Source organism: Penicillium solitum (genome assembly GCF_028829755.1).
Source record: "Penicillium solitum strain IBT 25940 chromosome Unknown utg000008l_segment0_segment0, whole genome shotgun sequence".
Lineage (NCBI taxonomy): Eukaryota > Fungi > Ascomycota > Eurotiomycetes > Eurotiales > Aspergillaceae > Penicillium > Penicillium solitum.
This window is the reverse complement of record NW_027072127.1, coordinates 1,256,518-1,282,774: the sequence shown is the minus strand read 5'-3', so window position 1 is coordinate 1,282,774 and position 26,257 is coordinate 1,256,518. Positions and strand designations below refer to the sequence as shown.

The window sequence follows — 26,257 nt, the reverse complement described above, 5'->3', positions numbered from 1 at the left end:
GTAAGGTGAGAGAGAGGTGAGGAAGACGGAAAAATGCCAAGCTTTTGGGCGCGGAGCTGCGCGATGAGCAATTTTGCGGGTCAAGGCACATGGAGATTTATCTATGTCAAACTTATTGATCTCTGAGCAATTATATATCGTGTGTAACTGTTTCAATGCTACCTATGCAAGTATTAGGTAGTCTCTGCAATGTAACTAGGCCACTCAGCCAATCGACTCAGCAGGATCGATCTAACTGCCTAGGTGCATATAGTACGTTGAGCAAATCAAAATCAAGGAAATCATTAGGAAATAGTTCGTGCTTTTGAAGACCATTGTAGTAATCATAGATTTGTGCTGACTATAGAGCCTGAGTATCCTCTACCTTGTCAAGACTCGGACATTATGTTGAATGGATCACACGATGCACTCATGCACGGCATGGAAGACACGATGTAACCACGTTCAAGAACGCTCTTTGCCCTTTCTCGTCTTATGCGCACTGAACCAACGTTTCATGTTGCTCACACCGTGCAAATACAACCAGGAGAAGGCGAAAACAAGAGCAAAGTTGAAGATGATATATCCCCAGAAGATCCCCTAATATATATCGGAGATTAATCTCACCTCCCAGGTTAACCGAAGGGGTACAAAGCACGATACTCACATAATCTCTCCACTTGTGGGAGTAAAACACATTGAGACTCTTAGCCTGGAGATAATAACAAAGCTTGAGTTAGCCATACTCCATCCAAGCAAAGAACCTTGGGAGGCCACGATAAAGCGCAACTTACATATTGATCACCATTGGAATATTGGCAGAACGCGCACATTCCATTCCTAGCGTCTCGGACATACCCACCAGCCTTTTCGGCATAAGACCCAGCATATTGTTGGCAGGTCATGCCAGCCGGAGTGCTGAAGTGGGATTCTTCACGCTCAATACAGCGCATTGGGACATTATGCGTGATGACTCCAACAAATCCCTCCAGGAGATAGTGGAAGGGCGTAAGCCAGTACATCCACGACTGCCAAAAATGCGGCAATGCGACGTAGGGGACGACAACACCGCAGAAGGAAGCAATAAATGTAAAGAAAGTCGGCACAAGCAAGCTAGCAAAGAGCTCGTTGGGTGCAAGTGCGGCTATGAATTGGCCAAGTCCAATATAGTATAGCTCGAAAGCCATCATCGACATCCAAACGTAGCCGGAACTGAACGAGTCGCGCGGGAACCAAGTTCCCCAGTACCTTTTTATATTTCTGTCAGGCTTGAAAGATAAAATATTTTTCTCAAGAGACACTTACCAGCAGTTAAAGTAAATTGACCCGGCAACAATCGAGTAGGGCAGTTCTGGGATAATTGTGCTCGTCACAAAGGCAGTCCAAGAGTAGATCTTGGAGTTAGCTTCGCGAGATTTATAAAGCCCCCGAAAATGGAGATATCGCGGTTGGAGTTGCTGTATCAGCGGTGGAGCGATTGTCAACGTCATGAAGACAGAGAACAGCCGCGATTGCATGTCGATGGAGCTATCTCCCAGATGCCAAAATGTGAAGGTGTTGAAAAGCCCGGTAAAGATGTGGAGCATAAATTTGCCCTTGGTGATAATTAGTCAAGCCATTCATGTTTACCGTTGGAAATCTAGTAACTTACAAGGATGTAGTCTGGAATCCTCCAGTAAGCCACGAATGCGCGCTTGGTGACTGCGACTACTTGAACATAGAGAGGCATAGCGTACTCGCGACCGTCATTAACCTTCTCATCATCTTGAGAATTGCGACGGGAGGCAATTATACCCCCTAGATCCTCAGAAAGCTGCTTGGACTCTGGCGAGTTGGCCCACACATTGCCCCAGTCCTGCCCCTTATAGTCAGGGTTTCCGGCTCCAATGACTTCCAACATATACTATAGAGAGAAAATCAGCGAGAAAAGATGACTCCAGCTTCAGAATACATACCTCTGCCGGATTTTCATGCGGCGAGCACTTCCTCCCTCCATTTTCTTCAAAATAATCAATCAACGTCCTGGAGTCATTTCCAAGGGGCCCGTTGTAGACTACACTTCCACCGCTTTTAAGCAGCAAGAGCTCATCGAAATTCTCAAATAACACGGCAGAGGGTTGATGGATCGTACAGAGAACAGCCTGTCCGGCATCTGCAAGTCGGCGAAGGAAGCGTACAATGTTGAATGCGGCCAGAGAATCGAGACCGGAGGTGGGCTCGTCCAAGAAAAGCAACAGCTCTGGTTTACTTGCCAGTTCCACTGCAATGGTGAGTCGTTTACGTTGCTCCTGGTTGAGACCTGAACCCGCAGATCCAACGGTTGCTCCGGCGATGGACCGCATTTCTAACAAGTCAATGATTGTCTCACAATATTCGTACTTTTCTTTTAATGGAACCTCTTTTGGCTGTCGTAAAAGAGCAGAGAATCGGAGAGACTCCCGCACAGTAGCGGTGGGTTCGTGAATGTCCATCTGCTCGGCGAATCCTGTCGCTCTCTGGAAACTCCTTGGGAGAGGCCTGGGAATATTAGAGTGCATAATTACTGAGCTATTTGAAGATTCCCTACCTTCCATCAACTAAGAAGTTGCCAGTAACCACACCAAAATTGATTCGTTGTGCTAGCGCATTGAGCAAAGTGGTTTTGCTGGTCAGACATTAGCATCAAGAATGGAGTCAACTTCGTTTTGTGTCTTACCCTGAGCCAGAAGCTCCCATTAATGCAGTCAGTCGACCAGGCTTGACATATCCTTGAACATTTTGCAATAGTTGTCTCTGTCCACCCTTGTATGGAATGGTGTAATTGACGTCTTGCCATGTAAATACTGCAGTGTTTTTAGCAATGTCCTGGACCTTATCACTGGATTCTCTCGAGCTGCCGTCATCTTTACTAGTCGCTATCCCAGTCGCCATGCCATCCTTCTCTGCAGATTCTTCATCTTCTGGCGGGGCGGATCGTTTCACGATATCTTGAACTGCTTTCGGGGCTTCGCTTCTTTTGAACACTGTTACCGAGCTGCCACCCTTGTTAGGCCTCTGCAATTCCATTCCCAACATTGTCAAAAAGACGAAAAAGATAAGCCATCCGATGATGATGCCGAAATTTCGCCACAGGTGAGCTCTGCTGTAAGTGTACGCCGTTTGGATATACTTGGGACCATGAACAATCAACTGGTCTGGATCACTGCCTTGGATTGCACAGGATTGGTGGCCAGGCACCGCATTCGGCCCATCAGGCACAATGTTGGGTGGTTCGCACTTTATCTGGAGATTATGGAACTCGTTGGCCATCAATCCCTCAAATGCGTATTGGACAGGGTTTATCCAAATTAGCCACTTTAACCACGGGTGCATTTTCCACGGAGGAATGAGATAGCCTGGATTATGTTGACCATTAAATTTGAATACTAGGTTTAATTGCACTGTGCTTACCTGTGTATACAACCAATGCTTGTATGGCAACACCAGTGAGACGTGTGGCTATATAGTGTTATTGGAGACTTCTTGATATGGAGGGGTTTGTTTCACTTACCAACATCCAACGAGGCACATAGAGCCCCAAGGGCACGAAAGAATGAGTACATCGTCATCGTGAGAATGAAAATGAAAAGCAGATTTATGAAGAACTGCGAGGGTGTTCGCGCAAGGTTTGCCATGCTAAATGGCTCATCAGTATAATTCAGTCGGAGCATCCAATAGACTCACAAGTATACAATGATATCAAATAAAACGACTTGTATGAATACAAGAGGCACATCAACCACAACCTGGGCAAGCGCATAAGCCGCAGGGCGATAGAAAGAGCTAGAGAAAATTAGTTCTATCATTTTCAAATTTCTTCCTGGCGGTTCTCACAAGCTTTTATGTTTCATTAAGATTGGTCGACTCGCAAACGCCGCTGTCAGCTCTGCCATAGCAAGCAATGCATTGAAAAGCAGTATAAAGAACATCACACCACCCCTCGTAAAAACACCATTGCTTAAGACGGTAAGCCATACGGAGTCTCATTGCATTTAGAGAGGCAATTGCTTACCTTGTATCCGGAAGATTGTAAAACAAGCTCCCAATGATGAGGGCTTGAAAGGTGATCACACTCCACTTTCCAATCAACGACTCTCTATCACCAAACATTACCAGAAATTGACGATGTGTGAGGATCATAACTTGTTTGTAGAATGAGATCGTGTAATTTTTCCGCTTGGTGGTACTTCTTGCAGCCTCTCTCTCCTGCCTTTGAGCATCGATTTCGCGCTCGAAACTTTCAATATCCGCCAAGTTGCCTTGGTAGGTATCACTTTTGCGATATGCAGCTTGGAATTCAGCTGCGTTCCGAGGTATTCGGTCATTCCAGCCAGCTTTAACACGTCGTGCATTGGGGTCGCTGACAGAAGTCAGGAAGTCTGGGGTTGTCCAACGCGGGGGGCATTCAAAGCCCAGCCGTTCGAAATAGGCCTTTGCGTCCTGGCTTGGTCCAAAGAAAGAGCATTTTCCTTCTTCGATCAGAATGACTTTGTCAAAAAGATCAAATAGATTCTCCGAGGCCTGGTAGAGAGCCACCACGGTTGAAACGTTGGCGGTGTTTGTTAGACTTCGCAAGCTTTGAACATACTCTAGTGCTGTACTGGCGTCTAAGCCCTTAGTAGAGTTGTCCCAGCACTGGGTGCTAGCCTTTGTAACCATAGCTTCAGCAATTGAGGTTCGTTTCTTCTCGCCCCCGGAAACTCCACGAATGAGCTCATTGCCAACTCTAGTTCCCAGAGCATGTTCGATCCAGAACAGCTTAGCTATGGCAGACAAGAAGGTCTCCTGATATTCCTTTCGGCTTTCTCCTGGGATTCGTGAGGCCTTGTCGGGAGTTCGGGATTTCAGGGCAAAAAGCAGTGTATCTCGCACAGTCAAAGTTGCATAATGGAGGTCATCCTCGGGGTTGTACAAGACTAATGGTTTTAGTTCAGAATCGTAATCACACAGACAAAGACACACCTTCAGACCTATACTGCTTCGCCATATTTTCTGAATCGGTGCCACCATACCGCACATCCCCTTCAATGCTTTCGTAGCCCGCACGTTGATTGCCGAGCGCTTTCAAGAAAGTGGAACAGCCAGAGCCAGGTCGGCCTAAAACAAGAAGCATCTCCCCCGGACGAACACAGCCCTGAATGTGGGATCAGCCAAGCCGAAATCTAGTGGTTATAAATAGACATACTGTGAAATCATCCAAGATGGTTCGTATTGGGGGTTTTCCGGCCCCGACACCCTTCCTGCCCCGAGTGAAGAGTCGCTTAATGAGCCGTGGCAACCCGAGGAAAATGTCTCCGTTGGTAGGTTGGAGAGCGGCTCCAAGGCCCACGCCCTTCACGGTGAGACTTTTCCATACAACTCCAACATGGCGTGTTTTCTCTTCTTCGGAATTTGCTTTGCGCTCAGAGCCGAACATCCGTGAAATCAGTCTTTCTATTTGGGCCCATTCCTCTGCTTTGGTATCATGACCGGAGACATAGCTGCGCCGGTGAGATATACTACGTGCGACACCATCGTCATCTAACCTTGGTCCTGTGGACTCTGCCGGGGAACCCGATGGAGTAGTGCGGATTGGCGCGAATTCTTCGGGAGGACATGACCTGACTGGCGAAGAGGGACCCTCAGAGGAAGAAACGGAATTCCCAGGAATGTGTTCTGTGTTTGCAGCTAATGCGGACTCGGTTTCCGCAAAATCGTCGTTTGCCATCCTCGTTAATTTCAGGTTGAGTTGAGAAGTTTTGAAATGTCGACCCTCAACCTAAATCCCTGTGCTACACAATTATCAAACGACGTTATGTCGATGTAGATGGGCGCGTCACCTCGGTTAGCAACAGGATATACAAACATAACCACTCCACATGGATATTATGAATATAAAAGAAACGAAAATAAAACGACAAACACTTCGAGAATGTACGTATTACGTCAAGTATCATCGCGATAACCAGATCTCGGGAGGTCGGAACGGAAACGAACCGAAATATTATCCAGTATGTTCCTCATTTGCTGATTCTTACAGCTGACCAAGCCTGCAAACAGGTATAACCTTGTCTATTGAGGTCATGAATTCAACTCTGTCATATCGTGTGGTTTTTCATCCCTCTCTGGGGCCTATTCAAATCAATGATTAACCATACACTTCTGTCAAACGCGAAAATTAAGTGAAGGGAGATCGCTGTATCTCCTTAACTTCCCGTGGCTCGCAAAATACATGCGATGCATATAAATTTCCCCGCATTTCGAGGTATCTCCAATCATGAAGTCATAGATTGTACAACATGGATGTGTTGTGTAGTTAGTCATTTAAACGCCATTGGTTCCCAACCTCGTATTATATCTTTTGCCTCTGTAGTTTTAATTATTCTGACTGTACAATTGCATTTTCTCATGTCTGTTGTTATATAATCGCCCTGCCTGTCTTCTAAGGGTATATCGAATCAAAAGCTTCACACCGATTCAAATCGAATTTATTTCTTTTTCTGATATTATCCTTGTTCTTGGTGTACTTTTAGTTGGTGCTTTTTATATACTTTCTAAATAAATAGTAATAGTATGAATTGTTTTCCCGCTCTAACACATTACAGGCGTGTGCAGGTCAGTTACTTTCGACCCACCAAAGTTAATTTCTTCGGATATTTGATTTTCAAGTCGATCATGCCCGTTTCAAGATTTTTATTTTAGAATGGGGCAGTTCAAGCCTGGGAAGTGAATGAGCAGTGCTGTCAGCATTACCTACCTACGTATATGGGAGTATATAAACATCCACGGAATTTGTTCCCGGTGACATCTACCAACTCATTCTACTATGGCACAAGAAAACTCTAGTTATCAGTTTACCAAACAGCCGTTATCAGAGTAATTTTCTTATCATGATCTCGTCATTCTAGCAATGATAGGTATGTCAGACAACTGCTGACTACTCTACAGTTATCAACGCAAACCAGAGCTGGACAGACTGGTCGCAAATAAAATATATTTACCCCGCAAAAGATACAGGAAGTTATCTGAAGGCAATAGATAAATATTTATCCGCTCTCATTTACCGGAGAAGTTATGGGGGTTCAGTGACATGAGCATTCAGGAACAATGAACGGACCGTCGTTCCCTGATCAGAAATGGAGCAGCACGCCATGATTACAACATACTACTCTCGAATTGAGTAGTGATAAAGCTTTATATTCCAGTTTTAGAGTGGGAAGATGTAGCTCTCAGCCTGGAGATCATTTTGGCTTCTTCTGCAGGTACCCTTATTGCAACCCTGATAGCAATGAAGACCCATCGCGCTCACAGATTCCTCCGGAAGGTATTGGAGTTTTTCCATTTATCTGCTCCCTCCTCCAAGCGTGCAGTCAAAGCACGCAGCAAGTAAGTTTCCAGATTTCTGTGGCATTCATTGTCGAAAATTAACGAGCGGTTCAGTGCTAAGCTGTTGTGTGTTGCTACCACCTCACCTCCTGTTCACGGCATTTGCACTGCTCGAGGATGTGACCAGGCTGAAGTGGATGGTCAAGTCGATGGCCACCCTCAGTATACCGTTGGCGGTGTAGCCCTTGAAAAGCCAAGTTCGACCCGCAGTCAATTGGAGCGTCGCATCGTGAAACTCTGGAAGAAAGTCTGGCTGGGTCTTTATCAGATCGATGACAACGAGGATCGATATCATGTCGAGCGACTCGAAGCACTTTCTCTCGGGGCGGGCTTAACTCGCACATGCCGAGTCGGTGAGCTTCAAGTTCTTCGGCGCCATTTTCTTCGAAGCGAGACCAACAATGGCATTGCTGCGTTGAAGCTGTTCCAGGGCCTGTCTCTTTCAACCCTACTATCTGTGATCCACATTTTGGAAGCCTATGAAAGTGAAATTGAGAATATGAAGCTGCTCTATTCCATCCTGCGAAGTGGTCAACTTGCACTGCATGAGACTGCTGACCTTGCTCAAACTGCTGTTGTCAGGACTGAGTATATGGCAATTGCGGAGCCGATGGAAAAGCGGATCAGACAGTACGACATTCGAATGAATGTGGTGAATATGGACATCTGTGATGAGGCAATGGGTTTCTATCAGCGACAAAAGGGGGAATATATTTACCACATGGCATTCCCAAATGCGTGGTAAGAATGTGTGGTTTTGGATCTGTTCGTGCCCCCTTTCGCTATGACACGTACTGGGCGACGTTGAGTACAATCAGCATGATTTAAATGAAATATTAATTTAGTGTCTTATTTAGTTAAGTAATAATTATACTCATGGTGTTATTAAAGTCTTGCGAAGTCTTGTGAGACACAAATCTGCAATGATAAGACTCTCTAACCGTCCCTGTGTAATTTGATAAACAATCATTCCAGATCTGATACTATCAGCGTTTAAAGAACCGAGAGACCGTTGCTGTGGTTGCAGAGCGCTTTGCCTGGATTTCGCCACTTGGCTTCAGGCGTGCATTTCACCGCACTCCATTCAAGTTTCACTACCTGCTGTTACCAAGGATGTATCCACAATCACAGGGTAAATCTCCAGAGCCAACCTTTTTGATGCGAGTCGGATGAAACCTAGCTCAATTCGAGCCGGCGTTTCGATTAATATTATATCCCACCAGAGCTTACCCAGGTCATGACGCTACCAAATATATATCACAACTTCAGTTCCTAGGCCTATAAGGTATGCACCCCTATATACATCCATGGATGTTTGTTTATTTGATTTGAATACAAAAACAATTTTGCGGTCACACCTGAGGTCGACCCGGCCGAACGGTCCCTTTTACCTTTACACTGTCCGTCTCACCCTCGCCCTTTTTGCTCTTGCCAGGTTCGTTCACGTATGGGTTCATAGTATCCGCATTATCCAGACCTTCCTGCTTAAGTGAAATGCTTCCAAGTCCAGCGGGTGGCCCCATGCCCCGAGGCTATGTGAAGGTTAGATATGCATTGTTTCGACCGTCTGGATTCTCAAATGACCATAATCCCAACCAAGCCCTGGGAATAAAATGCGAGAAGGAATAACGAACCTCATCCCAACTAGAAGATGCTGAACTGAGATTCTGTCCAACGTCTTGGTCCCCCTCTGCCCTTTGACTATATTCTTGACTTGCTCCGCGTGGCTTTGTAGAAGGTTTGGTGCTAGGCATCTTTATGTGACTCCTCTGCCATAGGTAGATCGATATCGGTAACCCTAGAGCAATTGATACTAGTAACCTATCGAAAGAAATTAAGTGCACGTCAGATGCGACGTCTGAAATACATGTTAGAAGTATGACTAACCATCGGGGGTTCTTTGCCTGGCCACTTGGCTTTTCAGTGGCAAAGCATCTTCTAGTAGAGGTCGGTGGAAATGATCGAAGTCCCACAGATGGGCGGATATGCTGTCTCACTGCTTCATGTGGAAATGAATGGCGGATAAAGCTCATACTCAAGGTTGACGAAAATCAAAGATAGTGAGTGAGACTATGAAGCTGGGTACATTAAGAAGAAGGGCCAGTGATCTAAAGCTTGTATATAAACTTCAAACGTCTGGTGTGGTGTCATGGTTACATCATGCGACTTCTCGGACTCTTCCAAATAATTGTACCAAGCTTACTCTCACGCTTCCAATAGGAGTTATGGGATTTGATTATGAGCCCAAGTTTAATGATGACGCATCTGGAGAAACTACAGGCGCGCAATTTTCTAGGTAGTTATCCGGCAGGTTGTTGGTGCTGTTTAATCTCCTAGACCTTCTTGATAAATGCATCCTTTAACCTTCCTATAGATACTCAGAATTTAAGGTTTCCTCCGATGTCGCTCTACCAACAGTTAACATCAAGGAAGGGGTGGCCTGAAGAGGCTTTGCTACCAGACTAGAGGTGAGGCTTATAAGGCTACTGCAGGATCTTCCCCACTAGAATAGATGAAAGAAGTTGACTTTTCCGAGGGAGAAGGATGGTCAGCAAAGAGTGATGATAGACTAAGAAATACAATTACATTGTTGGGGAAGTTGGCGGAGGCGGTCACCCACTGCCCTCCCTTCCTCCGGCAATAACAATATTCCCCTTCGACGAAGCTGGAGCGGGAGCTAAACCAAGATAGGAAGATCCACTATTTAACCTCCGAACGATTCCACCTCTTCCAGCGCATCTTTCTCTCTGACAATATCTGCTGTCGAATGATTTGCTATCAATATGGAGAAAGTCAATGCATACCAGCCCGTCGGTCCCAAGGACAAGACAGTTTCGATATTGCGAGCATTCCACACCCACCTTCCGGAAAACGGGAAGACCAATTTCCTCCACCATCTCCAGTCACTTCAGACCAACCAAGCACTACGTGATCATGCTCAGTCATTGATCGACGGCCTAGTGGCACCATTGAGATCGCTGCGCTCGACCCTAAGTATTTCCCCGCGTTTCGGAATGGAAGACTATTGATAATATCGCTTCCCAGTCGCCTGGGCCTATGCGAAGAGAACCTCGCCTTAAGAAAGAGTGCCTTGCCCGTGATGGCAGTAGATGTGTTGTGACTGGACTTTTCGATTACGATTCTCTTGATCCAAGCGACACCAGACCCTCAACATGTGTATACACAGAATGCGTGCATATCATCCCGTTTTCCCTTTCATCATGGAGCACAGAGTCTGAAGGCTATACGAAAAATATTATCTGGACAAACCTTATCCGCCATTTTCCAACTATCCAGGCGATAGACTTCGACAGGGAGAACATTAACGATACTAGCAATACGATGACTATGTCGAGTGACCTACATCGGTCCTTTGGCCGGTTTGATTTTTCGTTCGAAGAGACCTCCCAGCCCCACAAATACTGTATTCAAAACTACCGCCCACAACTACGACTAAACCTCCCTCGAACCGTTACATTCAATTGGTATGACCAAAGATACGATCTTCCACACCCCGAGCGTCTTAAGGTTCATGCAATCATCGCGCGTATCTTTCATGCATCTGGCGCAGCGGAGCAGATTAACAAGGCCCTCCGTGATCTAGGAGAGCACTGTGTACTAGCCAAGGATGGTAGTACTGATATTTCTTCTATGTTGGCGGTCACAACACTAGGTGTCCTTGGTTCCCGCGCTGGCAACGTCCAGCAGACTCGGGCAGCGTTGCTAGATTCTAAACCAAGTGCCCACGATTGTACAAGTGCGTTGACCCAGGGATCTCACGGTTAAAAACTTTCGGTTTGCATCATATCTATTGGAGGTAGCTGGAAGAAAGTCGACGATACTTTAATACTGCACTCCATCTCATATTACTAGTACCAAAACAGATCATAAACCACTGTCAGTCAAAGTCGGATCTATACACCACATATGGTTAATGCCAAGCACACGAGAAAATAGTCGAGACCCACTATACAACTTCACCTCCCGCGAAGCCCTGGAATTTCCTATTCAGGTAGTGCGAATAACCTCAGGATTGTGACTTGTTGCCACCATTGTGCCGGAGATAGGAATATCTCGCAGATATTCAAGGTGTCACCTTGGGACAAAACAACAACCGGTGTCCTCCAGGGCTGCCTACCTAGGTACCCGTGGACGAATTGAGACCTCACTAACCGGGATGGACCCCGTAGGAGTAGATCAGCGCCGTAGTGTTGTGAAGGGATGTTGATCAAGTTGACTCCGGTCCGGTTGGTTGATAAAAGTTGGGTGTTGCATCCCAAACATTTGTGGGCTTGATAGGTTGGAGCTGGATAAATTTGGAAGGTTATCCATGAATGTTATTGTTCCACGGTTAACACCTAAGACATTAGGCAATAATCCGTAATACTTCTTTATTACCTCCACGCCCTTCTTTTCTCTCTGCTCAGCACTTGAATTTTACAACCCGTTTGTTTATCAACTTCACCAGAGCGTTTTCATTTCTTCTGAATCTTGAAGCTACTCAACCTTTCGTCTCCTTTCCCTTATCGCAATGTCTCGCTCTAGGGACTTCGTCGTAACGATCCCCTCGATAAACTTCGATCACCTGGGCGGCACTGAAATCAAACTCGACCAGCCTTCCCTCTCGCCCCCTCGTACGTTCGTTCTTGACGAGAAAATATCCGAAGATTACCAAACGATGACCCAGGAGGAATATGAGCGACAACCGGGGCCTCCGTTTGCCGTTATTAAGTTCTCTTGTCACGGCCTTCTAGACCCTACTCAGCAGGGCTTCATGCGGATCTATATGCAGATCCCTCTTGATGGTACCTTTTCTAGCGCCCCAGAAGTCCGAGCCCAGCAGGCTGTCAGCCAGTGCACCCACACGGAGCTCAAAGCGCTTGCATCTCTTGATCGCGAAAACTGCATGGCAGTACCGAAATTGCTTGGCTATGGGGAAGGGTTGCAAGGTGTCGAAGAATTTGTGCCTGGTGGTTACATCAACTACGTTGCGTGGGAACGGGTGCCTGGTGAGCCCGTGGACTACTATACTTTCTGGAAATGCGACTTTGAATACCGCCAGCGACTACGTTCCGCCTTTCGTACTGCCTATGAGTAAGATCGTAACCCCTACACGTCCAAAACTTCGAGAACTATCTATACTAATACAACGAAGAGAACTCAGTAGGTGTTCTTGGCAACCGGGACTTACCCCTCCGAGCAAGATTATCTACGATGATGTGACCAAGGTTATGTAGGTAGTTCCGACGTTCTATTCACCTGACCAATCTATGAATGCCGATGGCGATGAGCTAATCACTTTTAGGCACATTTCCGGATTCCGAGGAGCCTATCCAATGGACACCGAGCCGTTCTCAGACGAGACCTACGTGTTATGGGGATTGGCAAAGCCATCTGACAGGCTGGATTGGTATACTGATAGCTCGGACTGGACCTGGTAACCAATGTGGATCTCCATACATCGCTCCTTTGACAGTCGAATGGCCTTTCGCATATGGGATTGTATTCTTGAGTTGTTCATGATGCCAAGCTACCCTAGTATGCATGTATCTATCGCTGAACTAGTGCTTTCAATAAGACGATTGTAGTGCCTCTCCGCTACTGATAGCCCTTGATACTGTGGGAGACTTACAACACCTTAGAATCATTCAGCATAAAGGATCAGATGACATTTCCGAAGCTACTCTTTGATACTCTTTGACAACGTAATATCGTCGTCCTGTAACTGGCAAGTTGCAAGACACCGGACTGTTGGGAGGTAGTAAGATGATGAGGAGATAGGGGGAGAATACCATACTTACCAGTCCCCACTAGGGGACTGAAATTGTCGGAGGAAGATGGTGTAGCTATAGGTACTGATAAACCCATACTCGCACCCGAGTGCTTGCATGTCCCGTACTGGCTGGGCTATCTTTTGTCGCAGTTCACGTAGACGGCGAACCGCCGAGCGGAGGTCATGTTGAATTACCCAGGGCGTCTTTAGCTCCCCAACCAGCTTAATGGTGGTATTCCCAGCCATATCTTGAAGACTAACAACCTCGGGGATTTTGTCGTAGTTGCTCCCCGAACTTTTGAAGTCGGCGAAGTAAAGGTTGACTGCCTTGGCCTCCAGGACCGCCCCAAATGCTTGGCCAATGGCCTGTTGAAAACGGCCCTGGAGGCCATGCTCATCCCCGATATGTACCCGATCGGCTTCCGTGGAATGGGGGCCATTGGCATAAGGTGATGTCCTTGACCTCGTCCAGTTTTGATTTGTGTGTGCATGCTCAACAGATCGTAGGAAATTGCTCCATGGGATAAGGGTCCCCTCGAAGGACAAATGCTGAAGTGCACTTGAAATGGTATGGTAGGGCCCAATTTGGAGGGATGGAAGCGGACTGTCCACAATTTGCTTTGCTCGGATTGTGGATGTCATTGTGGGAACTAAGGATCTAAGGGACCTAACAAAGTGTTTCGTTAGTATAATTTTTTGAATGACATATGTATCGAGGTTTATAGCAAAATATGTCTTACTGTATTGTTCTGATGTGGTGGGGATTCTCGATTCGCGGCTTGAATAGGACGCATGCGAAGGCTGATAGCAAGAGCAGAGAGCCAATTCGCCAATTAGGCTTGGTGTATAAGATTCTTGACGCTGTTCTTGACTAGGAGGGGAATGTGGTTGGTGCTCGAGGAGAAAGGAAAGATTAGAGGGCTGCTGAGTCGCCTGTCGTATGGAATCGACCTAGTAGGTAGCTATTGATACAATTGAGAAAAGTGACACTGACTTGAATATAGTGGTTGCCTGACAAGAACATGATCCCTTCGTAACATTGTTTCTCAGCCACTGGCATTCATTTTATTTTGCCTCTCTGCCATTCTTCTTCAAGCCCATCATCCACTTTTACTAGAATACCTATCATCACTATCCTCAGCTTAGCACCTGAAGACAAGGCATGTCTTCAGGAGAGTAGTAAGATATCCCACCCAGCTGTCACATCTTCACCTAGGGAAAATACTGACGCTCCTAACAGCTACGACCCGGGCCCTGCCTACCAGCGGGTCGCTCCCCCCGCCTCTCTCCCGGCAACAGTCCTGGGGACCGATGAAGTCCCTCCCGGCGCATGGGCTGGACACATAATTAAGGCTCCATGGGCTAGGGCCAGAGAAGGCCGCTGGCTCAAGACCGACCTTCTGCGACTGTTGGTGACCAAACCTTCAGTCCGGGAGCCGATGCTCCGCCTAACACACATACGCTCATCTCGATGGACCGCCTTGAGAATGCATGAAATGATTGGCAACGAAGTTGCAAACGTCGGGTCGGCCATGATTTAGGTCGTCGGCCGGGTTCAAGAGACCGAGTGCCGGTCCTGTCTGCAGGTCCATGCGCCATGGGCCCAATGCGTCGTCCTGGACGGACCCTCGGGCATCGTGTGTGGGTGCGCCAACTGTCATTGGCACAAGAACGACGGCCGATGCACCTCGTTCGGGAGTGATTCATCTACACTGACCCCGGAGGGATACCGTCCCCTTCCTACTCCTGGTCACCAGCAGCACCCTCCCTGATCTGTTGCTACCGGCCCCGCGCAACCTTCTCGAACTGAATCTTCCACCATCCGCCCAGACGCTATTCAAAACGTCGACGGACAGTCCACTGACTTGGCCCTCCAATGCCAGGCCGGCCTTTATTAGCTCAATAACCGAGAGCCGCAGGTGCGGGACATCATGCGGCAGGCCCGAGCCAACGTCCGTAATAGAAAGATGATCCAGCAGACGTTGGTCAACACCAACGAGGCTGTTGCCGAGGCCGCCAATGCCAGCAGGGCCAGCGACGATCATAATCTTCTAGACAACATCGCTTTTACGAGGGGCGCCATAAGAGAGAATGGTCGCAACATAGACGAGATTGAGGACTCTATGGAGCAAATGACAACTGAGATTTTAATCTTGCTCTCTCAAATAAGAGGCCTCCGGCAACAGATGGCCGCCCTCAACGCTCGTCGGAGTTGAATGAATGCACAAACCATACCATGGTTTAGCAAGGTTGAACGATACGTGAATGGTAAACCAGACTTCCACCCAGGGTGCGCAGGGTGACACCAATCAAAAGCGGCGTCACCCTCCTGCTCACCCAGGCGACACCCACTGAACTATTCATCGAGCTTAAGCCACACGCCGGTGAGTTAGTAGTAGTTGGGTGGGTGACCACCAGCGAATCCTCACTGTTGTATGTTTTTATCTTATTTTTTCTAGTGTTTTTATGTTACTTCACCTCTGTGGTACTCCTTTTCTTTTTTTTTCCCCTTCTTCTTTCTTTTTTTAAAACAAAAAATTGACTGTTATTTGCATCCCTATTTAATCCAATTTGACATAGGGACATACTTGTTTCTTCTCGCTGAACAGAATCAAATATCCTAGAACATGTTCTTTGTTTCACATCAAAAAGACCTTCAAAGGCGAGAAAGGTTGGAGAATTCTGCTGGAGCATGGTAAGTAGGGACCTTCATATCCAGATCAGCTCCGGAATAGCCAAGGTCCTCCGCAACCAGGACTGCGCACTTTTCACCGATAAGGAGAGCGGTCTATCGGGTATAATAGTCAGTATTTGACATCATCCTAGAGGAAGCAACAGAGACTCACGCTGAAAGTGTTGCAGCCCACATTGTCAGGGCAGATAGACAAGTCGCAAACCTTGAGGCCCTTGACACCATGAACATTGAGGCGCTCGTCAACAACGCCACCATGGGGTGCGATGGAATTGCCCTCTCGTGGAGCCATGCTGCATGTGCCAAGGCAGTGCCAGGTTGTTTCGACGTGACGGGAAACTGCAGAAAAGGAGTTAGACACCATGATCCGAGGGGTTACCAATTACAATACTTGACACTTACTCCACTTCTCAATGTGTTTAATATCATCATCGCTATACTCCAAAGAAGGACGAGCTTCATGTCTATTGGAGTTGAGAGTTGAAGCCGAGGGCTGCTTTCCAGGTTCCAACGGAGTGGTCCAAGAGCCTATATTCATTTGATTAGCCGAACGGGATACCTGGCCTGGAAAAAATGAGGACATACCGTGTTGGATACCAGCAGAAATATGGTTCGAGCCAGCATATGCCTTGGTAGTCGCCAGATCCATATCTTGCGCCCGTGCCGATGAGTTGAACGCGAATTGAGGATGCATCGCAGTGACCTCTCCAGCGTACGATCCCATGCGCCGGGCGGTCTCACGGGATTTGATATATCCCCAGACCAGAGGGGCCATGTCACGTTTGTCATTCATGAAACCAGCATCAAAGTCAGGAACTTCGTAAGGGTCGGACGACTGGATGTGGGTGTGTCCACGGGAGAAGGGGTATTCCTAATGTCTTGTCAACACTGGCCGATCCGATTTAGTCAGGTTATACCATACCAGGAAATGGAACATTGTAAAGAACTTGCCCGGAGGCATGTGCATGTGGTCTCCGAACCACCTATGTGTGGGTTAGCCTCGTGACATTCGAAGCGAAGCGGGTAGAATTCTTACCCAGAAATAATCGAGTAATGCATGACGGGCTTATCAGGCTTGTTCCGGAAATAGGACTCATAGCCTTCCGTAAAGTCTGGGGTAGGCCACTTCTTCATCTCCCCGAGCTCTTGCTCGGTAGGCCGAATCTTGACACCGGCATCGATACCGTTAGTGGCCAATGGACCTGTGCCCTTCTTATCCCACTCTTCGAAGACTTTCTTCTGAACTTTGGGATCTCCACGAATGAAGTCATCAAATGACTCGACGTCAGGCTTGGCGCGGTAAACTGAGAAAGTAAGGTAGTGGTCCTGGAAGTTTCGACCCACACCTGGTAGGTTAACTAGGGGTTTAACGCCAGCCCGGCGCAGCTTCTCAGGGTCACCAAAGCCGGATCGCTGCAGAATAAGTGGGGAGCTCATTGTGCCTGAACTAATAATGATTTGCTTCCGGGCTTTGAAGATCCTGCGGATTGGCTCTCCGCCGTTCAGAGGCTTAGTTGGGACTGTCACTACTCCCACAGCACGACCATTTTCAACAATCACCTTCTCAACTTTAGTATTGCATTGAAGGTGGAGATTGGTGTGCTTGGCTCGGGTGCTGTGGACATAGGCGTGGGCCGCATCACTTCGCCGTCCTAATACTGAGTGTCAGAGAGGTAATGATACCGACACAGAATTAGACCGTTGATCTTACCTGTATCACGATTGATCCATTTCAACCAGTGTTCGGCACCGTGGCTGTAATATTATGACTCTCCGTTAGCGAGATACAATGGACGATCTATCGTGTGGACCTCATACGCAGTCTTCAGATCTTGCAAGTCATCAGTGAATGGAATCCCTTGCGTCTCAACCGCGCGAAGGAAGTCATTCTTGATCGGGTACGTATAGTTTCCAAATGACACCTTGATAGGTCCGTCGGTGCCGTGCAGTTCTGGGTTATTGCTAGCACGTTGGTATGTCTCATGCTTCCTCATCAATGGAAGAAGTTCCTTGGTTGTCCAGCCTTTTGCCTGAAAGTCGTCGTAATCAGATGCAGACGCTCTGGTATACATCTTCAACATATTCAGCTTCGGACGACTGGATAAAAAAACTTCAAACGGGCATCACTTACCATAAAGTTGATGGAACTGCCACCTCCAAGAATGTTGGCGCACGGCACAATAGCCTGACGACCATCTAAATGTTCGGATGGCCTGGATTGATAAAACGATGCCGTCTTCGAGTCAAGCTTCATGTTGTTCGGGTATATACCCGGGCGGTACACCCTAGGTTGAGATGAGAATCCATTCCCTGGAAGTGGTAGCCTCAGAGTCCTCACCATTGATTGTTCAAGTTATCCTCGCCAGCCTCAATCAACAAGACCGACAGATTGCGATCGAGGTTCGCTAGGCGGCCGGCAGGGACACATCCCGAACTGCCGCCACCGCAGATGATGATATCTACCTCATCTGGGATAGTCATGACTCTGAATATATTGACAGAAGAGTGAATTAAGAAAATTTGCCAAAAGGGTGCTTGAGGCAGTAATCAACCTTTTGATGAGACCTCCCGGGGGGCCTTATATAGCTGTGCTTTGGTGTCCATGGGAAGTATCTATAGAGCCAATTTCCCCAACTAATTTCCCCAAATCAAGTGATATATACAGCCAATAACCACGTACATTGACCCCGCGCGCGGAGACAGAGTTCAAGTGCTCTTGTGTGGCTTCCAGGCGACTAAGTGTGCTATGCGGGACTTTGGTCGTATTGGTCAATATGATGGATATGTGGACGTACAACGTAGATATATGATATATCACCTATTTTCTCCTCCTTTCAAGTGTACCCTATACAATAAAATAAGTATACAGTCAATCGATTCATTGGTGAATATTTCCTTTTCTGCAGATAAGGTTAACACTAAAACACTTTATACCACAGGCTGGATAGGTGAGGTCAATCCCTAGCTTAGGTGGTATAATAATGTAATAATATATATACGTAGTAGTGTGTAAGTTACTGTTAGTGACAGTAATAGCCAATGGGACCAAAGTCCGCAGTGGCACACCTGTAGCCCGTGGAGGCTAACAGCAGGCTTGGTCCTCGTCACAGAGTGCATTCGTCCTCTACGCACTCCAAGGATTGTGTCTCCCAAATCACGCACATTATATTAGCACAGTGAAAATAGAAAAACCATCGTCTTTCTCACATATTGAACGAATAATTGCTGATTATATTATCCTATTTTCCAAGTTAACTATCGCTGTCACATCTCAAATAGTACAAAGCCAAGACCTCTCTAATGGTACTTTTTGGGAGATTCCCCGCGTTTCATATATGGCTGTCGTCAGCCCAATTGATTGCGTAGACCAAGCTCCTATAGGTTGTATGCAGGTGAGATCTCCCCGTCCTTCTGTATGGATAATGGAAGCCTGCGTGTGGATCAAAAGCAGTTTGTCGACCCCATCCGGCAAAGAATAATAAGACTCAATGTCCTTATTCTCCATGTACATGTAAGCATATTTAGCTTGTAGAATCATACCTCAAATCAACCAGGGACAAGTCTGCGTTCAGTCTCATATTGTAGCTGATCCTTTTCGGACCATTCCTTGTGGAAGGGAAATCTAACAACATTTGCCCAAAGAACCACATATAATATATTTGATGAGGTGAAGTCATATTCTGACTCAGTGTGATTTGGATTGGCTAGGGAGCATGATTCAGCGCATACTTGGCGCTCTCTGAACGCATTAGTCTCCTGCCCAGATTATCACTATCCCCGCATTACCCGTGCCCTAAATAGTAATTTTGCGGGGTAGACTTATTGGCGTGGGGTAGAGAATTTATTTTTACGCAAGAGGCGGCAAACGTACATTGTTAATACATATTCCCATTGGAGGAAATTTGACACATCACAAGTGAACCTGCGCGGTACTTTCGCACATCGCTGTAGGCATCACTGTAGGCCAGGCGTTTTCAAATGAGAACTCCCGCTCACCGTATGGTATAGCCGAAAGCTCATGTAAACCATGCTCTTTATCTCCTCGCCAAGTATGACGTAACATTTAATTCTACTTGAAGCGTTTAAGAGATGGACAGTTAGTATCAAATGACCAAATATATATTCCGCCAATCAAACCAACATCCAAACTACAAAACGAATATATGACACTAAGGAAATCCAAGGGAAAGGAGAAAAGAGGAGTGTAATGTAAGTAGAACGTACACTGAATGATACACAAAGTCGAGATAGTTCTGTGTCAGGATTATCATGTGTTTTCCCGAAACAGACAATAGTGAGTCCCATTTCAATTTCATTTTCAAACCAGGTTGTCGAGTTGGGTAACGTACTATTTACACTAAGGGCCGGGAGAAATCAAGAAAATCACCACCTAGCCATGAGTAGTATATCTAGTTTTAGGTATTTTATTTGTTCTTTCGTCGACAACCCATGTTTTGGCCGTGTGAAACAATGCCGAAGAAGAGTCCAAGTCCTATATAGAGAGATATCTACTACGTGCATGGTGGAATGTGCGAATGGAGGTTAGATTGTCGGAAAGCTATATAATCATCCAAAATAAGGGAAAAGAATGGAGTTCAGGAACGGGTATCAGTTCTCCCCACTCCCGGGCTAGAGTTCCAAGCCAGGATGTAGCCTGTCTGCGATCCACTGTTGCACAGCGGGTTGTATTGAGAAGGTTTCATTCGATGGGTGACGTAGAACAAGCTTTCTAGTTCCTCGTGCATGCGCCTTGAGATGATAACTTTATAGTGTGGCTCGGGAAGACCATTTGGGGAGAGCACTGGAAGTTCAATGACATCCCTGGCCTTTGAGCTTATGATCCCACAAGCGTCGTCGGAGTAGGAACTCAGTAGATGAACCTTCCAAGGTTAGGGGTAGGTCTTAGTAATGGGACACCATAGGGATCATGAGCGGCAGGTGGGAGAGCGTTATCCCACTCGGGCTCAGACATGTTGAGGGAAATAAATAACAACAACAGGTGACTGCTGAAGGAACACGGTAGCTGGTAAGAAGATAGATTGAAAGACTCGAGATTGAGAGGAGATCTGAGGTGTTATAACTCCTAGATAACCCTTATTTATAGCCGTATAAAAAGACATTTTTCTTAGCCGGCCACTGCATAAAGTACCAAAGTAAAGCCGTTCTCAAATCTAAAAAAAGAAACGGGGGTACAAGGTCAAAGAGTTGTGTGTATTTTCAGGATTAGAAAGCCCAAGCCACCTCGAGAATCTAACAACGCAAGGAAAAATAATCAAAGGGCCAAAGTAAAAGTAAGGTGTGGGGTAAAAGGAATGATATTGGCTGTTGCCCCATTATTTTGGGACATTCCTTTGATGAGACACCAAAGAGGATGAGAGGAGAGGACTTGGTACCGAGTAATTATTTCAGTTGGCGCCCAATCACAGATCTTTGAATGGGAAAAGGAAAAAGGCGCAAGCCAGCATTTATACGCGAGGGGGCAGCTATCTCGAACCCTGGGCAGGTCATAGGCCACGCGCACAGCACGGAAGAGGCTAATTCATTGACAGCTTTTTGGCATAAACCGGCCCCGCTCTAGGTCATCAGAGGATGATGCTGTTTCCGCTAGCCATATTCTGATATAGTGACTGCTTGATCCATACATTCCCATCATAGCTGCATTTGCAAGGATATGGTCGTATTGTTCAGTCTCAGCTAGTGTGGCTTGGATCTCGCGTAGTGATTCCATGTGATATTGGTCTGCGATAGATAGAAGCACCAGGACTCGCTCACGGTCTCCATATGATATTGACGGCTGGTTGATGATATCGCAGCATTTACATACTGCCGAGAATGCGAGGACAGAGTTCATGAGGAGCTTGTTCTGGAAAGCTAGGTTCGGAATTCCGACCTGCAAAGTGTATCGGTCGTCGTCGTCAACAGTCATATCCTGGCAAGTGTGCTTGAGATAGAGATTGAGCAACGTAGATTCTGTGGGCGTAAGAATTTGTGATGTTTGTGACTGCAAGAGCGAGTTGAGGTGTCTATCGTAACTCATCAGGTTGTGTGCTGACTGCGAGGAAGGAACCCCCGGTGATGATATCGGGCTTCCGACAACCGCCGACGAGCAACGTGAACTTGCAGAGTTATTCGCCTCACAGTTGATGTGTGAAATTTCATATTGTAGCAAGAGCTCTGCTTGCTTCGATTTAAGGTCAGGTGATAGAATGTCGGATCTTCCTGGGTATTGGCACATCAAATTCATCTTATTATATCTTGAGCACTTTGGCTCCAGTTCGTCGCACTGTATACCGATATTAGATAAGTATTACCATACCCTTTCACCATATGCCATGCGTACTTTGATTCTGCGTGCCTTGCATTTCTCGCAACCATATCGCGACTTTCTATGTGACCTGCACGTCTTCCTATTAGTACAACTATCGTTTCGGTGTGATTTATCCATGAGTGAGAATTTAAAGGTAAGTGAGGGATATTAGAATAATGGACTTCCAGCAGGCCCTTATAAGGATTATGTTGAGGCTCGTTTCTGGAATTGTCAATCCTATCACCAAACTCACTTCCTAGTGCCGTGGAAGTCTAGCTGTGGGGTTCTCTGACAATTCCAAATACTGTCTATCTTGTTCAATTTTGTATTGTGCCAGAAACTAAAGTCTTGGGCGATTACTAACTATATGGCAGAAGGTTTCTGTAGCGGGCAATAAATTCCATGGTCTCCTATTGGGCTCTGTTCTACTTGCAAAGTACTCCGTCACCGTCAGCAATAGACATCAGTAACATGAATGGTTGGGAGTACGGGAATTGAGACTGTGAACTACAGCTTAGTGCCCAGGTGGAAATTAAGTGGTTTCTAAGCAAGTGCTGCGCCCCTCATGTCTCGATGCTTGGCATTCAAGTCGAGAGACGAAATGTTTCCTCCTTTACCGCGGGGACACCGCGCTACAAGTATTTCATGTGTAGAACATTCCCAAGGGTTTCTAATCCCCTAGGTCAATCCACTTTCACTCCCTGGTGCATACGGTTGGTTCATACCAATAAATCCTTGAGTGAGTATTAAATTTCCCGTGATAAATGCCAAGAGAATACGCGTGATGACTTTGTGCAAGTGCGTATTCGCGTAAGCTTGTCAGCTTGACAAATACTATTCCTGGAGTGCGGAATATATACCAATAGACGGAAGATTTATCCCGATTATTCGCTCTTTTAACAATTTATGGTACAGTTGGAAAACGAATCCCAAAAGCAACCCCTTATTAGCAACAAGCGTATTCTGCAAACCCGACCTGCCGCCTTATCAGATAAGTGGTGTATTTTACGTCCTAATCAGGACTAGCTTACTTGCTCTGATAAATACCATAGTTTTTGTATTTCCGCTTCCTACTTCTTTATTTTACTTAATACACACACTTTTACTATTTCTACTATAATACTATTTCTACTATAATACTATTTCTACTATAATACTATTTCTACTATAATACTATTTCTACTATAATACTATTTAAATAGTAGATTAAATTAATTCTTTTATATTTGAGAACATAGCAAAATCTACATGCTGCACAGACAAGGGAGGCACGTAGCGCCATTTCACCTGTCTGTGGAACATGTCGTTAATGGTAGTGGGACCTGTACTCTCAAGGCGCCTTATCAATCGCACGATCGTCAAAGCGATGATCGTCCGGATAATCCCAGCAATGTGTTCAGTGGTGCGGGTCAGCGACGAAGAAATAGGGGTCACCGATAATCCATTTTTATGGAATTCCTTCTCTCTCCGGAGTACTCCGTACCCCGAGCAGTTTTTCTACAGGCATATAAGTGGCTGAGCACCGTAGAAACATAGCTTTGCTTTGATGGATTTGATAGGGCTATGGGTTCTAATATGTGGGTCATGTGTCGTTTTGAAGTGGTATACGAACTAATAATCATTTATCTTATAATTCAAGATTGAAGAGATTGCGGGCCTCGTGAGCTTGAGCTGCGCCGCAAGCTTACTGGAAGCCTGGAGAACCATGGAAGAATGGTCTCAAGTCTACAGGATGTCCTACATCAACAACCCACAAAGCTGAACGTGGATAACTATTCCGACTGGATATTCTGCATCCATCGTGTATAGAATACGCTCTATGCGATTGATCTTAGTCCTGGATACGCTCGTTGACCATGGGCTGGTCTACAGTGCGACAATGTTCAGATATATAAGGGCTCATACATGCCAAACTGGAGAGACCAGCACATCGGTTTCACAAACTTATTTACGAATCTACCATACCACTATCAATCCAACACGTCATGAAGTTAAGTTTGGTCAATACAATTCACTTCAGCCTTACAGTCAGCTCGTACGGCTGGGAGCATAAAGGCCATGAGTTCCGTCCACCACTGCCAGGCGACAGTCGGTCTCCATGCCCTGGTCTGAATGCCTTGGCCAACCACGGCTGGTTTCATCGCTCAGGAAAAGACATCGATCTACCTGCGTTCCGGTCCGCCATCGCTGGCGCCTATAAATACGAACCCACATCTATGGACGGGTTTTTCGAGCTAGCGCTGGATTTCAACCTGTCGACCACGGGGAACCAATCGACCTTCAACCTCTTTGATTTGGCAAGACACGACGAGATCGAGTTCGACGGGTCACTGTCACGTAATGACATCTACTTTGACGACAATGTGCACTTCGATCCTAACATCTGGGCGATGGTCGCTAAGAACCTCAATCTTTATGATACGCTCGGTTCTGAGGTGAACCAATATATCACCGTCGAGACGGCGGGTAAGGCTTCTGCGGCACGCGCGGCCGAGGCCAAGAGGGCCAATCCCAGCTTCAATGCTTCCGCCATGCAGATTATGAGAAACCCTGGTACAACAGCTCTTTATTTAGTGACATTATGGGATGAGGCCGCAGGTGCCGCGCCGAAGTCTTGGGTTAAGGCTTTATTTGGTATGTTCCACAGTCTTTGTTTGCTATATTAGCACCACTATAGTATACCGATGCTTACTATCTGACAGAAGAAGATCGCATCCCTTACCTTGAGGGATACAAAGTGCCTAGAGTCCCAAGGACCATGGATAATGTCAATGAAATGGCAAAGAGAGTGTCGGCGGTAGAGGTGTAGGTCTAGCAGAGAAGGCCCGATGTATATTCTAGCTTGGGACATAAGCATGTACTCCGTACGTGATTTTTGCCGAATGAAGTTCAAGTTCCCTCAGAGTAGTCTAATACTTTAATGATGGTAAAATTAGAATAGTAAACATAGATAAAGCACATCTATCAAATCTCTAATCCGCATACCTCGCCATCTGGATGTAATCTCAACTTAATGACACTTGGTTTCGAGTATAGATACGCGCCTAGCGTCATCCATTCTAGCTCCTGGCCATAACAGCCCCCTCACAGCCTGCTGGAAAGCCAACACACCTAGTCGTGTGGTCTATAACAAATTCGATACTAAACTATGACGGAAATCGAGGGGTCAATAGCACGTGAAGAAAGCCCACATTGTGACGTCAGAAAGGACCCTTGGAGCTGTGGCAAACTTCCAAGGTTGTTAAGAATTCCAACCTTGGAAGGTGTTTATAGCGTGCTCCAAGATTGATATCCATGGATAGATACATCAGGTACAACCTGATGGACAGGGCTTGATAGGTAGACCCACCCCTTAGATAATCGTACCCCCCGGGGTCCCCGACCGGACTCCAAGCCCTGAAATTTCAGTACCGCCTTTCCGATAGTCGGTCCGAAAATTCTGCCAAATGCCGGTCTTGGCAAGGACCGCGTATGTATTCTGCCCTATAATTTGTCTACTTTATTGAGTTGGAGTCTTGGTTGTATAGAAAAAGAACCTTAAAACAAAAGGTTTATTTTGTTATAAAAGTTTCCTCATTCTGCTCGATTCATGCACTAATCTAGTACAAGTTTATTATACTGGTTTTCTATGCTCACGTCCTCGACCGTCATGGCCACGGGGCCGATTTCGGGGCCTGTCTCGGCGGCTTTTGGGGGATTGCCTCGTGGCCTGTCTCGTTTAGAACATCCAGGGGTGGGAGTGGGGGCGTGGGGGAGTGGGGAGGAGGAAGGTGGAGTGTGGATTCGGGGACGATCTTTGGAGCTGAGTGAGGGTAGACATTCCAGTTTTAGAGAAGCCATTGTGGCGATAAAGGAGTTATTAAAAAAAGAAAAAAACAGTTAAGGAAATTGTTGATGTAGAAGTCGGTGACAACATACGCACATGGGTGTAGTTGATAAAAAGGTAGAGACATAACTAGGGCGAAATATCAAATGTTAGTAGAGTGACTTACTTTTGTTAGTGGTTTACATACAAATACAGGTACCTACTATCTTGCTACATCAGGGGCGGTGTAGAAAGAGAAGGGAGAGCAATTGGCAGAATCAGGTATCAAGGCAGGAGAACTACCTAATTAGGAAATTG

At 46.4% G+C, this 26,257-nt stretch overlaps 12 protein-coding genes across 12 annotated transcripts; 6 read left to right on the top strand and 6 right to left on the bottom strand.

The window, feature by feature from the left end:
* Nucleotides 1-444: 444 nt before the first annotated feature.
* Nucleotides 445-5,704, bottom strand: N7455_009762 (putative ABC transporter; the record flags this gene model as incomplete). The annotated part of the gene is made up of 15 exons (XM_040956418.2): nucleotides 445-579; nucleotides 647-691; nucleotides 774-1,227; nucleotides 1,285-1,574; nucleotides 1,631-1,882; nucleotides 1,935-2,496; nucleotides 2,546-2,623; nucleotides 2,675-3,353; nucleotides 3,409-3,456; nucleotides 3,509-3,633; nucleotides 3,682-3,780; nucleotides 3,832-3,954; nucleotides 4,010-4,913; nucleotides 4,960-5,131; nucleotides 5,183-5,704. 15 exons carry the CDS (start codon nucleotides 5,702-5,704, stop codon nucleotides 445-447), a joined length of 4,488 nt encoding a protein of 1,495 aa, XP_040813150.2.
* Nucleotides 5,705-7,264: 1,560 nt separating this feature from the next.
* Nucleotides 7,265-8,107, top strand: N7455_009761 (uncharacterized protein; the record flags this gene model as incomplete). Its single annotated transcript, XM_040956419.2, has 2 exons — nucleotides 7,265-7,362; nucleotides 7,417-8,107. 2 exons carry the CDS (start codon nucleotides 7,265-7,267, stop codon nucleotides 8,105-8,107), a joined length of 789 nt encoding a protein of 262 aa, XP_040813126.2.
* A 607-nt stretch (nucleotides 8,108-8,714) lies between these two features.
* Nucleotides 8,715-9,116, bottom strand: N7455_009760 (uncharacterized protein; the record flags this gene model as incomplete). Its single annotated transcript, XM_065606290.1, has 2 exons — nucleotides 8,715-8,894; nucleotides 8,997-9,116. The coding sequence occupies 2 exons, from the start codon at nucleotides 9,114-9,116 to the stop codon at nucleotides 8,715-8,717; spliced, it is 300 nt and encodes a 99-aa protein (XP_065460253.1).
* A 1,029-nt stretch (nucleotides 9,117-10,145) lies between these two features.
* N7455_009759 (HNH endonuclease signature motif containing protein) lies at nucleotides 10,146-11,148 on the top strand (the record flags this gene model as incomplete). The annotated part of the gene is made up of 2 exons (XM_065606289.1): nucleotides 10,146-10,356; nucleotides 10,550-11,148. The coding sequence occupies 2 exons, from the start codon at nucleotides 10,146-10,148 to the stop codon at nucleotides 11,146-11,148; spliced, it is 810 nt and encodes a 269-aa protein (XP_065460252.1).
* Nucleotides 11,149-11,893: 745 nt separating this feature from the next.
* N7455_009758 (uncharacterized protein) lies at nucleotides 11,894-12,803 on the top strand (the record flags this gene model as incomplete). Its single annotated transcript, XM_040956393.2, has 3 exons — nucleotides 11,894-12,456; nucleotides 12,518-12,595; nucleotides 12,668-12,803. The coding sequence occupies 3 exons, from the start codon at nucleotides 11,894-11,896 to the stop codon at nucleotides 12,801-12,803; spliced, it is 777 nt and encodes a 258-aa protein (XP_040813113.2).
* Nucleotides 12,804-13,159: 356 nt separating this feature from the next.
* On the bottom strand, nucleotides 13,160-13,777 carry N7455_009757 (uncharacterized protein; the record flags this gene model as incomplete). Its single annotated transcript, XM_065606288.1, has 1 exon — nucleotides 13,160-13,777. The coding sequence occupies one exon, from the start codon at nucleotides 13,775-13,777 to the stop codon at nucleotides 13,160-13,162; it is 618 nt and encodes a 205-aa protein (XP_065460251.1).
* Nucleotides 13,778-14,297: 520 nt separating this feature from the next.
* Nucleotides 14,298-14,676, top strand: N7455_009756 (uncharacterized protein; the record flags this gene model as incomplete). Its single annotated transcript, XM_040956359.2, has 2 exons — nucleotides 14,298-14,314; nucleotides 14,376-14,676. The coding sequence occupies 2 exons, from the start codon at nucleotides 14,298-14,300 to the stop codon at nucleotides 14,674-14,676; spliced, it is 318 nt and encodes a 105-aa protein (XP_040813079.2).
* A 390-nt stretch (nucleotides 14,677-15,066) lies between these two features.
* N7455_009755 (uncharacterized protein) lies at nucleotides 15,067-15,351 on the top strand (the record flags this gene model as incomplete). The annotated part of the gene is made up of 1 exon (XM_065606287.1): nucleotides 15,067-15,351. One exon carries the CDS (start codon nucleotides 15,067-15,069, stop codon nucleotides 15,349-15,351), a length of 285 nt encoding a protein of 94 aa, XP_065460250.1.
* A 440-nt stretch (nucleotides 15,352-15,791) lies between these two features.
* Nucleotides 15,792-18,308, bottom strand: N7455_009754 (GMC family oxidoreductase; the record flags this gene model as incomplete). The annotated part of the gene is made up of 10 exons (XM_040956430.2): nucleotides 15,792-15,923; nucleotides 15,982-16,166; nucleotides 16,230-16,355; nucleotides 16,413-16,698; nucleotides 16,750-16,810; nucleotides 16,864-17,479; nucleotides 17,539-17,582; nucleotides 17,646-17,899; nucleotides 17,959-18,112; nucleotides 18,166-18,308. The coding sequence occupies 10 exons, from the start codon at nucleotides 18,306-18,308 to the stop codon at nucleotides 15,792-15,794; spliced, it is 2,001 nt and encodes a 666-aa protein (XP_040813207.2).
* A 3,058-nt stretch (nucleotides 18,309-21,366) lies between these two features.
* On the bottom strand, nucleotides 21,367-22,071 carry N7455_009753 (uncharacterized protein; the record flags this gene model as incomplete). Its single annotated transcript, XM_065606286.1, has 1 exon — nucleotides 21,367-22,071. The coding sequence occupies one exon, from the start codon at nucleotides 22,069-22,071 to the stop codon at nucleotides 21,367-21,369; it is 705 nt and encodes a 234-aa protein (XP_065460249.1).
* Nucleotides 22,072-24,119: 2,048 nt separating this feature from the next.
* N7455_009752 (uncharacterized protein) lies at nucleotides 24,120-24,943 on the top strand (the record flags this gene model as incomplete). The annotated part of the gene is made up of 2 exons (XM_040956455.2): nucleotides 24,120-24,768; nucleotides 24,837-24,943. The coding sequence occupies 2 exons, from the start codon at nucleotides 24,120-24,122 to the stop codon at nucleotides 24,941-24,943; spliced, it is 756 nt and encodes a 251-aa protein (XP_040813155.2).
* Nucleotides 24,944-25,721: 778 nt separating this feature from the next.
* N7455_009751 (uncharacterized protein) lies at nucleotides 25,722-25,974 on the bottom strand (the record flags this gene model as incomplete). The annotated part of the gene is made up of 2 exons (XM_065606285.1): nucleotides 25,722-25,733; nucleotides 25,771-25,974. 2 exons carry the CDS (start codon nucleotides 25,972-25,974, stop codon nucleotides 25,722-25,724), a joined length of 216 nt encoding a protein of 71 aa, XP_065460248.1.
* Nucleotides 25,975-26,257: the final 283 nt, after the last annotated feature.